This window comes from Arachis ipaensis, chromosome B1 (genome assembly GCF_059453495.1).
Source record: "Arachis ipaensis isolate K30076 ecotype BB chromosome B1, ASM5945349v1, whole genome shotgun sequence".
In the NCBI taxonomy this organism is placed as follows: domain Eukaryota; kingdom Viridiplantae; phylum Streptophyta; class Magnoliopsida; order Fabales; family Fabaceae; genus Arachis; species Arachis ipaensis.
Window position 1 is genome coordinate 132,528,390 of NC_142436.1, and position 13,726 is coordinate 132,542,115.

The following is a 13,726-nucleotide window of genomic DNA, read 5'->3' on the forward strand; positions in this document are numbered from 1 at the left end:
CGGGCGGTGGTGCGGCGGGTATGGAAGAAGGCTGCGGTGGTCGGTGGTGCGGCGGCGGATATGGCGGAAGAAGAAGAAGAAGAAGAGGCGGCGGCGGCGGGCGGACAGTGACGGTGCGGCGGTGAGCTCGTCCCTCTTCTCTCCCCTCCACCCTCCCCCCACCTTTCTCGGCCCCCCTCCCCCGCCCTCTTTCTTTCTTTCTCGCCCCCCTCCTCTTCCACCCCGCTTCTGTATCCCCTTTCTTTCTTTTTTTCTTTTTTTTATTTTATTTTATATTTATTTTATTTTATAATTTTTTTAATAAAGGATAATTTGGTAATAAAAAAAATATAATTAGTAAAAAGGACGATTTTAAAACAAACTGAAATCTTGGAGATCATTTTGGAGCGAAAAAAAGCCGAGGGACGAAATAAATTTTCAGCCCCTACGTTGGGGACCAAAATCATACTTAACCCTTATTATTACTGTTACTATCTTTCTGGTAGACCAGTAGTGTTTATTAATTAGTATTTGATTTCAATATTGTTTAGATTTATTTTACAAGACATATTGATTTTTACCCTTTTAAAATAATTAAAAATCAGTTAGTCTGTTGAAAAAAAAAACGGGTGAATTTCATAAACAAAACAATAATTAAATATTAAGATTCACCTCATGGTGTCGCTTAAAATACAAAAGTATTCTAGAGACAATAAAAAATCATCTCAAAATAACTAAAAATTATCTTATTTTGTATTAATTTTTTATTTTATATTTCTTAATTATTGTTAAAATAATTAGATAATTTTATATATAATAAATATATATTTATAAATATTATGAATGTTTAGTAATAAAATAACTTTAAATTATTATCACTTTAATTTTACTACGGTTGCAAATAACAATATTGGGAAATTAATTATAAGAATATTCTTAAATCAATCATATTAAATAGATATGAGAATGAGAGCCGAATATATATGAGATTCAAACTAAAGTAAGGTATGTAGAAAAGTTAACTATAGCTAGCTAGACTCAACAACAATATTAATTCTTCAATTGAATTATTACTAGATATTAATAGATTAATATACATGTTTTTGGGCAGATATGTCCAAATATAACATTGAGGAGAATATGAATGGATAGGATAATCAAAAGATTATTATTACTAAAAAAATATTAAGATCAATATTTTTTTTATCAATATTAGCTAGTTAACACTTTGAATCAATATCTTATTTTAATATTAGGGTTAAATATTAATTTGTTATTTAAAAGTTTCAGCCATTAACAAAAATTTTTATAAAAGATGTTATCAATAAAATAGCTCCTAAATGATTTAAAAATAAAAAAATAAACGATAAACATTATAATTTTTTATAAATGACAAAATATTTTGTATTTAACCAACGACTTATCTATTTAATTTAAATTTTTGTAACGATATTTGAATAAATATTTAGAAAGTATATAAAAAATTTAAAGCAAAATTTGATCTCTAATTTTTTTATTTTTCAAAATAATTTGGTCATTCACATATAATTTTTTTTTTAAAAAAATTCATTTGGTATAAAATTACTAAATTTTAAAGATGAAAAAATATTATTTTTTTAATAATACGTGCAAAAATTATATTAAAATATATTTTTTAAATTTTTTTTAAAATATAAATTTAATATATAATATATAATTCCTATTTATTGTTAGTAATTTTGTCAACGATATAAATTTTCTAGTACTATTTTGATAGTTTACTCTTTTATACTATTAGATCTTAAAATTTATAACCTAGTATCTAAAATTTGAAGTCTAACTAATATTATATATTTTAGATATTACATATAAAAATATATTTGTGAATCAAGTCTAAAATAATAAATTTTGTTCGTTACACAGGTTTCCGCTTACTGGGATTACTCTTAATAATCAGATGCATAAATTGTTGTTTAGACAATGATGAAGATGTTAGATTGAAATTGTGCCATGCAAATCTCAGTGGCATGGCATATATATATATATATATATATATACGGTGGTCCCTATGAAAGTTTTGAGTGGATACTTTCTAAGAGCCTACTAAGTTGGTTTGGTCCCTCATCTATATATATAGATTATTATAGAGATAGAGAGCGCTGCTGCTATACCTATTCTATTCTGATCTGTTATCTAATCCAAATTCATCAGATCACAGCACTCCAATTGCAATTTGATTGCGTCAATTCATCGCACCAACTTTTCAAAGATGAGTTGTGATCAATTTTGTGTGATTAATTATAGCTTTACTTCAGTTTCTTCCCTCAATAATAATACTCCTCCTATTCTTTAATTTACACACCCACTTAGCTTTCTGCAACTGCAATTGCCAAAGTAATCACCATCACCAACAATATTAACATTGGATATTCTTATATATATCAATTTGAGATTAATTTGTACAGTAACATTAAAGAGATGAAAAAAAACAGTTAAAATTTATTTTATTTAGTATAAATATTAAATAAAATAAATTCTGACTGATTTTGGTTAAATTTTTTTTTATCAAATATTTTCATAATTTGTATAACTCATATAGTAAAAGATTATATTTTTACTTTTGTTTAAGTTTGTCAAAAATTAAATCTTATTAATTGAAATATAAAAATATGTTTAATTAAACTGTCGTTGTGTATATTGATAATTAATCTAATTATATAAATTTCATCCCTTCTTATTTAATTTAAGTATAAATTCTATTTAGATATGTAGAACTATAAATTTACTAAGTTTCTAATATATATATATATATTCGAATGAGATAAAGTATATTATTTAGTATAAGTTATAATTGCAAGAAAATTAATTTTATATCAATAACTATAATTCTTTTCTTTTTTAGCACTATAGGAAAAAAATGTGTCGCTTTTTTCAAGACGGAGAAAATCTTTGTTTTTAATTCCTTGTAATTTTTTTAGAGTATTTTTTAGTTTGGCAGATCAAAAAATTAATTTATTATGGATCTAAATTTTATTTAGAATTTATTATTAACTAATGGATTATTACATATATAAAACAGAATTCAAATTGTCAAATACTTATTTAAGAGAAGTGAGTTAATTATTTTACCAATTTAAATTGGTTTTTTTTACCCCTTATGTGAGCGATGGATTGGAGGTAACTTTTTCTTCTCTCCTTAATTATTTCTTTTAATTTTTGTCATTTTGTGCCGGCAGTCACCAGCCCAAAATTTGAAGCTATCTGCAACTATTAATTGTGTTTGAAAGAGTTAATATTATTAACGTTGAAGCAAGTATTGTTCAGCATGTGGCATAAAATGTAGAACGAAGAAGTTATGTTGTTCAACTTGGTTGACGTTTTTCACAAGGACACCAAATTGTTTTAAGAGTTTAATTTTATACATTGATAGTCTAAAAAAATTAGATCATTATTCATGCATTTAGGGTTTTTTTAAGGAATAGATTTAAAAATTAGTTATTTTGTTAGTGTGAAAAATATGATTGAGTATTTGTGTAAAAGTTTTTTATACTGGTAATATATGAAAATTAAATTCTTGTTATAATTAGATAAATTGCAAAAATGTTTAGCATCGTAGATAGTCAAGGTAACAATAATCATTTTTAAAGAGAGTCCGAGTGTCGATAAAAGTGTGTCGACCAAAATTTTATTAATAAAAAAAATATTAAAAGATCATTAAAATTTATTATTTATAGTTATTAATTAATTATTAATATTTAAAAATATAATTTAAAATATGTTATTAGATTATTAAATTAAATGAATTAGGTTAATGATTAAAAATAATAACAAAAAAATAATAAATTCTAATAATTTTTTAATATTTTTTTAATAAAATTTGATTATTTTTTACGTTCAATTACTAATTTACTATCTGTAAATTCCAAAACTAAAATATAAAATTAAACTAATTAAATGTCGGTAAGATCGCCGGTATTAATAATTAATAATGTATAGGATTTTCACTATTATAATTCTATCCTCTAATTTAATATTATTTATTTTTGTGTCCTTTTTTTTTTATAAAAATTAAAAAAATTCGAATCTGCGATCTTTTAGATGAGTATAAAAATACTATACCATTTGAGTTATAATTCATTAGCCTTTGTGTCCTATTTTTATTGGTTATGTCATAGGATTAAGTTATTTTCACAATTAAATTTAATTTAAGTTAGTTTAATAGTTTAAGAATTGATAATTAAAAATTTCAATTGAAGAAAAAAAAAAGAAAAAAAGGACAGACATAAAAAAAATTTGATAAAATTTGATTAAAAAAATAACTTATTTGTTAAATATTTCTCTTTATTATAGATAAATCACAGTGAGTCAGTGATATCTAAATCATAAATTGCCATGGATGAAAGAAAAAATTCAAATAAATCGCCATGGATGATAGAAACTTGAAAAGAAAACTTAAATTCGTCCTAAGAGCAACTGTGATTTAAACAAAAGTTCAAAAAAAAATAATGTCTAATCTTTATTATAAAAATAAATAAATATTTCACCAAATTAAAATACAAATAAGTAGTTAACCATTATAAATTAAAAATATGTAGGTCTCTTTAACGTTGGTTTGAATTCAGTAAAAAAAATTTATATGTCTCTTATTTATAACAGATATTCTCCACGTCCAAGTAATTTTGGCATCCAAGTTCACCTAAGTAATTTTAGGTTACATGCTTTTTTCGCTTTAATTTTTTCTTTCTTCACGCTTCTTTTCTTCTTCTTCTTATCTTCTTCCCCGCACTTCTTCTTCTCCTGCGCTTCTTCTCATGCTCGTTTACGCACGGAGCATCTTCTTCTTCGCGTTCCTCCTCCTCATTCTCCTCCTTCTTTTTCGTGTTTCTTTTTCTTCACGTGTTTTCTCCTTATGGTCATTTTTTTGTTATTGTTGCTGCTGTATTTTTATGTCTTTTCCTCCTTCTTTCCCTGGTGAAGAAGTAGTAGAAGGTGAGGAGGAAGAGTTTTGAATTGTGCAGAACAGAAATGAACCGAACATGTTATTATGATGAAACAATTGTATAGTACTAAATGAATGGAACATTATCCATTATATAAATTCAAATTCGAACAGCTTTCTATCTGCATAATGAATTGAACAGTGCTCATGATAAAACAATTGTATAGTACTGAATGAACGAAACATAATCCATTATATAAAAATCAAATTCAAACAGCTTTCTGCATAATGAACCGAACACGTACTCATGGTGAAACAATTGTATAGTACTGAATGAACAAAATATAATCTATTATATAAAATCAAATTCAAACAGCTTTCTGCATAATAAACCGAACACGTACTCATGGTGAAACAATCGTATAGTTCTAAATGAACGAAACATAATCATTATATAAAATCAAATTCGAAACACCTCTATCTACAATTTAGAGATTACAATTCAATTCAAATTTAAAACACCCGCGCCCATTCAATTCAATTTAGCAATTACATTTTATTCAATTCGATTGAAAAAATAATCTATTAACAAAATGTTGGTGATGATGATAACGAAAGAGGAGAAGATATAGAAGAAGAAGAGAAGGAGGAGGAGGAGAAATAGAAGAAGAATCTGCGTGCACGAAGGAGGAGGAGAAGGTATACGTGAATTTGAAAGGATATAGAGTGAAAATCCTAAATATATTTTAATTTCAATGAAAAGAAAAATTAATATGTATTTTTTAAAATAGAAGATCAAAATGTAATATTATGTAAAAATGTAATGATGTAACCTTTTTGTTTTAGAAAGCGGATAATATCACTTGTAATAAATTATAACATTACTCCTATATTTGAAAGATTTTACTCTCAATAATATAAAGAATATCTAAAACAAAATAAAATTTAAATGATAATATAAAAAATAAAGTATATATAAAATATTAAGAAAACAGTAAAATTGATTATTTTTTACTATTATTTAGTCATTAATTCAATTTTTTTAGTTTAATTTTTTAATCTAATAATCTAAATATTAATGACTAATTAGTAGCAAAAAGTAATAAATTCTTATGGCTTCTAATTTCTCATATATATATATATTTCTTTTTATGATACCTGAATTTTATTGATAGAATTTAAAAATTAAAAATAAATTCTATTTTTTTCTATCTTTATTTTTAGGAAATTTAAACAAAAAAAATTTATAAGTAGAAAAGAATTTATATATATAATGGAAATGTAAAATTGTGATGCTATGAGATCTACAACCTTACTTTAGCAAAGTTCCCATCAATTCAGAGGTAAATTATTCCCTTGTGCAGGTAAAGAAAAAAAAAAAGAAAGTTGAATGAAAGGCTAAAGGACTTGAAGCCAGCATCTGCCTTAACTAACACACTACTCAAGATGAGCAGCTAGCTACCTCATTTTGGAGGAGACAAAAAGGAGAAGCCTTTTTTAGGATACATTGCATACTTCAACTTGTGCTGTCTCCTCCTCCTGCTCCTCCTCTTCTTCTTCTTCTTCCCTATGGTGAATGAAAAGCTTTCAACTTTTGTCAAATAATTCTCCTCAGATTCTTCTTCTTCTTCTTCTTCTTCTCTCTTTCTCTCTATGTAAGTTTTTAATTACTCTTAGCTTGTATATGGTAGGTAAATGCTTCTACTCTTTTCACTGAAAACAATCCTATTTTTTCTGCAAAAATTGGAAGGAAAAAAAAAATGTTTTCTAGATTTGGTTTCACAACATAATTATGAAATTGAGAGACAACAGAATTATTTGTTTCCCAAACACAGTTGAAATGATTAAGTTTTTGTTTTTTCAGAATCTTTTAGTCTTACTCCAAGATATGAGCAAGAAGACTAGATGAGTTCAAGCAAAAGCAGCTATGAAGCGAAGCAAGAAGACGAGGGCGGTGGAGGCACTAGCTCTTCAAGACAGTGGACAGCGTTCAGGAATCCAAGAATCGTTCGAGTTTCGCGGTCTTTGGGAGGGAAAGACAGGCACAGCAAGGTTTGCACCATTAGAGGTCTAAGGGACCGGAGAATTCGGCTCTCCGTTCCCACCGCCATTCAGTTGTATGATCTCCAAGACCGACTCGGCCTGGGTCAACCCAGCAAGGTCATTGATTGGTTGCTTCAAGCCACCAAACTCGACATTGATAAGCTACCGCCCCTTCAAATCCCTCCCGGTTTTGCTCAATTTCACCATCACCAAACCCTAATTCCCCTTTCTCATCATCATCAATTCTCCCTTGGCGGCTTCTATGATGCCAATTCCACAAGGTTTTGGGATCTGGATTCTTCTTCAATTAGCCTAAAAGGTAAAGAATCTGATACTATTACTCATCCAGCTGGTGTGATATCTGAGAAAGGAAAATGGATCAAAACAAATCAACATGTTGATGAAAATCAAGACGGATTGTTGTTGCTTAACAATGCTATGGGATATAATTCTCCTTCAGGATTAACTTTATCATCATCCTCCTCATCTTCACAATTTGGAAGCCATGCATTATTGTTTCCTTCACAACAGTTATTGGATCCCCATTCTTCTAATGGCGTGCCTCAATTTTCATCTTCTTCTGCAACAACACCATCAACTTTCACTCCCTATTATGCTCCATTTTTAGCTAATTCGTCATCATCAACAACAACAACAATGGTGGAAAATAATAGTGATGCATTAAGGCAATTCAACCATATTCAGATCTTGAGTTCTCAAGTGATGCCTCATCCCTTTATTCCATCATCTTCTCTTCTTCACTCAATCAATAGTAATAATAATAATGATAATAACTCAGCTGCTGCTACTATCAGGCGTATTCCAATGCCATTTAGTTCTAAGCTTCTTGATTCAGATAACAACAACAATGAGAGTAACCAGGAAGATCATAAAGGTACGTAGTAGCACTAGTTCATGAAGCTAAGATAGATGAAGAGTAACCAACAAGATCATAAAGGTATATAGCAGCACTAGTTCATGAAGTTAAACATCATCATAACCTATATTTATCAATGTTTTTCACACAATCTGACACTTCAGAAGTGAATGAATATGTGTTTGTAAGTATAGCATTTGCTATACATATATATGTTGAATATTTGTCTTTGAAATTTTTTTTTTTTTTTTTATATTTGGGTTTGATTTATAGATACTCGTTTTTTTTTCCAGAAAAATTTGTTTGATATGTATATAGCTTGTGCTTTATAATCATAGATCTATCTAAATTCCTGATATAATGCTTATTTTATTGGCATATATTTTAAAGTTATACGGGATGTGTATACTAAGTATTTAATTTGCATTTAGATGACATGAGGTTCTATAGCTATATTATATTTCATTGCTATATATAATTATATACTTTTTTTTTTAAATATTGTAACAATATAGTTTCAACTTGTGTTGTGATCTTATCTCTACAACTCAAATAATTAATTAAATTTTTTATCTCGAACTTATTTTGTTATTTAATACATACATGCATATTTATCAAAATTTTTTAACTTGTACTCAGTACTTGTATGTACCCAAATTTTAGTAGAACTAAGGTTACTCGGATATACTTATTCTAGTGCATGTCTGAATGCTTCTAGAATAATCAATTCTTCACCTGTATTCCTATTTTTTTATTAGGTTTTATTAACATCACTATTCATATAAAAATTATTGACTACAAACTATATAAATCATCTTTTATTTAAAAATAAATTCTATTGATTTATTGGATGATGTCTGATAAGCCAATGGTGATAATAGCAAATATACATACAACTGTTAGTCTATATACACATTCTACAATTGATTTCTTTTGTTGTTGGTGTGTATATACACATTTTACAATTGTTTTCTTTTGTTGTTAGTGTATATACACATTTTGCAATCGATTTCTTTTGTTAGAGATAAGTATTCTAATTTATTATCTGACAATATTTCCCTCAGATAAAATTTATCAATCTTATTCTTTCTAAATGATATGAAGAATCAGAAACATTCTACAGATTTAGGATGACAAATTTCACTGGCCACATAAATAGGCATATACACAGTAGTTAATGTAGATAGAATTATATATGTTTTTTTTGGTGACTAGAATCATATATGTTTGTTGCTACTAAAATATTTCTCTACCAGTATAATTATTTTTGCTATCTAAAAAAATATATTCTAATATGATTATATTATGGTGATTATGTAAGTGTTGTTAAAATTAAAATTATATATTTTTATATTTTGATAATATTTTTTTAAATATCATTCTTTAAAAAGTATTATTTAACAATAAAAAAATATTATTTTAATTTTAGTAATACTTTTTAAAATACCATAACTATCAAAATCACCGTACTAGAATAACCTAAATAAATAATATCCCTACCTAATGCTTATTAAGTGTAAAGTTCAGAGTGGGTCTATAGCACCGTTCAAAAAGTTTAAAGTTTAGGATTTATCAAAAACACTTTAATAAAAATTCTATTGAAATTAAAGTATTTGGATGATATTATCATAAAAACTCTACTATATAAACAAGTGGTTTCAAATTCGATAAATGTATATAAATTATTATATATGAGATGTAAGTAAATCAAAGACAAATATATAATCAAATGAGAAGAAAAGAAGAATGGAAAATTTAAAATTGAATAATGAGGCAAAAATGCTTTTAGAATCATTTGATTTGAAGTTGAGTCCTTAATTTTCAGTTATACATCTATATACCTTCACTGAAATAATTAATTATCAGTAACTCATTTGTGGATAGATCATTTTATAACTTACTACTAGATATATAGCAAAACAAAACCATTAAAATGGGTGTTAGCAGGATTTTTTTTTACTTGAGAAAGGAAACAAAGACAAAAAAAAAAAAAAAGAAAAAGAAAGGAGGTATGCAAGTACGCAATGTTGGAAGAAATAGAAAATTAGTCTACTAAATAACATCTGTTTCTACTTCAATGATTTCATCGAGTTCATCCTCCCAAAACATTCATTTAGCATAATCAAATGACTCTCGAATTTTCCGCTTAGCCATCCAATCAATAACACTATTAGTTTCACAATACACTAGATCAAAGTAAAATTTTCAATTGTTAAAGACAAATTCTTGAATTTTTATCATAAGATCTCTCGCTCCTGTTTGAGCAAAAAGTTGATGAATTTTAGAAAAAGGAGCTAGTGGAACTTGTCCCTATAAAAAAATAGGACAAACTGAGGAATTCATAGAGTCAAATTAGAATTCTAGTTATTAGTTTTGTTAATATGAGATTTAAATATTACTAGTCCATGTATCCATACGATATACGAGAAATATCTATTTAATTTATGTTTTTTTAGTATTTTTTAAGTTTATTCTTTACTAATATATTTAATTTATATAAAAATAATTAAGAGTCATAATTTATTCTCTTAATTATATTTTTAATTTTTAAATAAAAAAGTTTTTTATTTTGTATCTTTTTAATATTTTAAAAAAATAACATATATATTTAAATTCTTACTCATTTAAATATTAAAAAAATTAGAGAATGAATTAGAACTTCTAATCATTACTCATATATTTTCTTATTCCATATTATATTTTTGTATTAATATTTTTCAATAATTACTAAAAAATATAAATTTATATTACATATATTCATATATGAATATGACTAATAAAAATTAACATGTTATATTATAATATAATGATGTAATTATAAATAAAATGAATACCTATATTATTATTTTCTTAAATAGATAAATATGAGAAAATCAATTCAAAAACATCATCAATTTTTTATTCGAATCCTACTTTTTTTTCAAAATCTCAATTCTCATGGTTCAATTTTCATTATATCTCAATTTGATTTTCTAATTGATTTTCTAAGGAGAAAACAATTAAAAAAATAAATTTGAGTAAGAACAATTATCATATAATCAAAAAAGAAAAAAGAGTATGACTACATCGATAAAAGATAAAAAAAATATAATTTTTATGTTAAAAGGATAATTTTGATTAAAAAAAATTAAAGAATACGTTCTTATGATATAAAGTAATTAAAATTTACACTCATGAATGATAAAAAAAAATATTATATATAAAATTTAATTATATAAAAATTAATAATAGAAATTGGGCACAAAAATACTTTCCTAAAGTCTTATTCACGTAAATCTTATTAGATGTCTATTATTTTATTTCTATTAACATTAAACGTCTAAAACATGATTTATGAAAATATTAAATGTCTATTTTTACTAAAATTCGATTTTCAAAAATTTAATAAATATCTATTATTTTTATTAGTTATTAAATGTCTAAAACTTGATTCACACTCCAATTAAATGTCTATTATTTCTATTATACAATATAAGAAAGATAAGAATTAGATTTATTAAAATTATTGATAATTAATATAATTTTAGTCATTAGATATTAATTTATATTTAAAAAAGATATCTTTTGAAAATATTTTGAGAAGAGAAAAATATACTTAATTATATATTGGCATCAAAACATGCGATACCAATATTTTTGGTATCAAAAATACTATCTATTATAAAATAATATAATAATTATAATAAAAGTGTGATAGACAATATATGAATAATCTTATATTTTTTAAATGATTTGACTTTAAAATAATACGAATAAATTTTTATATTTTATTTTAATTTTATATTTATTTTTAATTAATAAATAAATATTTATGTTTTAAATTAGATTATGTTAGATTATATTGTATTATGTTTATTTTTATATTATTTTTTGAATTTTTTTATTTTTTCAATTAATATTCATGGATATTCTAGAAATTTGTCTCCCCACAGAAACTCGTAAATAGAAATATATGACAAAAACTAAAGGAGCAAAGAGACGTTTTTCTTAATGGAAATAGGATTAGAGAGAGGTTATGCTTCCATAGATTTTTATTGTCATCCCTACTTACTACAAAGATTTAAGTAGGCTATTTTTGGCCACTATAACTTTGGAATAATCAACAAACAAGTTCCATTGCATTAGTCTTAACAAGCTTCATTTTTTATGTTAGTTAAAGATCTTTAAGTTCATTGCATTAATCTTAATAAGGTTCATAACGAGTGAAGCAGTATAGTTTAACAGAAATAATAAGGGTCCATACATTTTATTAATATTAATATTAGAATTTAAATTTTAAATTTTAAATTTAATATATAAAATTTAGAATTAACTAAAAATAATAAATTTTATTAGTGGTGTAACATTCATTATATGTAAAGTCAAAGTTATTTAACTCTGTTAACAAGACAATGAATACAGGAAGCACGGAAATGAAACTGATGGATGCTAATTGCTAACAATCTCTCAACAAACAAATACATCATATGTAGAAAATGAAAAAAAAAGGAAAAATATTTTTATATCGAATGTGCAGTTTCTTCTGAGCATGAAAACGAAGTACCATACAATTTAGAAGCACAGACTGAACTTGTAAGCAGTCACACGATCCAAGATACAAATTAAAGGAGACTCAGTTGTTGCAGCGATTTGAGTTCTTAAAAGAACAGCATATCAAAAGGTTTTTTGAGTTGCTACCTAGTGGTCCATATTTTATTTATATGGTCTTAGAAGTAGAACTAGCTAGAAAAACTCAATCCTCTTTTAATTTATTATTATGCTACCAAATTTGTAGTACACTATATAGTTTCAAATCAACATTATCCTAACTTTAATATAAGATATTCAATTTACCCCTCTTGATCCCAACGGATCTAAAATATGGAAGCTGGGGCACCGGGATGGTTGTTATGGTTTGAATCATCTTTTAATTTTGGATAAGCAATCATTTTGCTGAGACATTACTATGAAAAATGAGAATAATAATCAAGAATTTGATGAATTTTTGTTTTATATTTTCTTTTTTTGACTCAATAAATGTGTATATATAGTATACATGCATCAGAAGTGAATAAGGATATGGGAATAATAATAAAATTCTAATTCATGCTAAAAGGATCATATGTAGTTAATATTTAGTGTTTTAGAGTGTATAATAGAGTAGGTGAAAAATAAAAATCTAATAAAATATGTGTTATATATGTTTTATTGTTTTATTCTACTACTCATAATGAAATTCTCTTCACTTTATTGAGGTCGAAAACTTGCTGTAATAACTATAAAAAAAAGTATACATGAATCATAAGTATTTGTGGGTTTAAAGATATTTTATATGAAAATTTAATTATTTATTATAATAATATTCATAAAAGTATTTTAGCAATTCAATAACTAACTTTTTAGAATTAATTCGTTTTAGACTTTGATAGTTTCACATTAGTCAATAAAAATTTATTGATAAGTTTGGAAAACTTCACATTAAAATTAGTGATGATCAAACATTATTAATTGAATTAATTGTAAAATTATTAATTTGAGCCTTAATTTCCAATTTGCTAATTAATAATTTTAATTACTTGCAGATTCTATGTTGGGCTAAAAGAAAAGAAAAATTTGCAAGCCCAAATGTAAATCAAATATTCAGTCTTTGTTTAAAAGTGTTTAAAGTATTGTGGCTGAATTGTTATTATACTTGTTGGGCCAAACTTAACTATTATTAGCCCAAATCATTTTGAAGAAAAAATCCACTAGCATAATCCAAATTGAAAAATGAGAAAAAGGGAACCTTGCATGCTTCCACCGATCCCACTCTCTTCTTATGGTGGATTTCAAAGTTATTAAACTTGCTTTAATTGCATTGGAACCATGAGAGAGAAATTAGCAATTGATTTGATTGCTATCATTAGTACTACACGTTACCTAAAGCAAAA

General features: G+C 25.5%; 1 protein-coding gene across 2 annotated transcripts; it reads left to right on the plus strand.

Annotated features, from left to right (window-relative positions):
* The first annotated feature begins 6,242 nt into the window (after positions 1-6,242).
* TCP17 (TCP domain protein 17) lies at positions 6,243-8,195 on the plus strand. 2 transcript variants are annotated; one of them, XM_016338089.3, is made up of 2 exons: positions 6,243-6,469; positions 6,762-8,195. In XM_016338089.3, exon 2 carries the CDS (start codon positions 6,803-6,805, stop codon positions 7,841-7,843), a length of 1,041 nt encoding a protein of 346 aa, XP_016193575.1. In that variant the 5' UTR covers positions 6,243-6,469; positions 6,762-6,802; the 3' UTR covers positions 7,844-8,195. The 2 variants fall into 2 exon arrangements, with proteins under 2 accessions (XP_016193575.1, XP_016193569.1); XM_016338083.3 differs by having other exon boundaries at positions 6,310-6,552.
* The last annotated feature ends 5,531 nt before the right edge of the window (positions 8,196-13,726 follow it).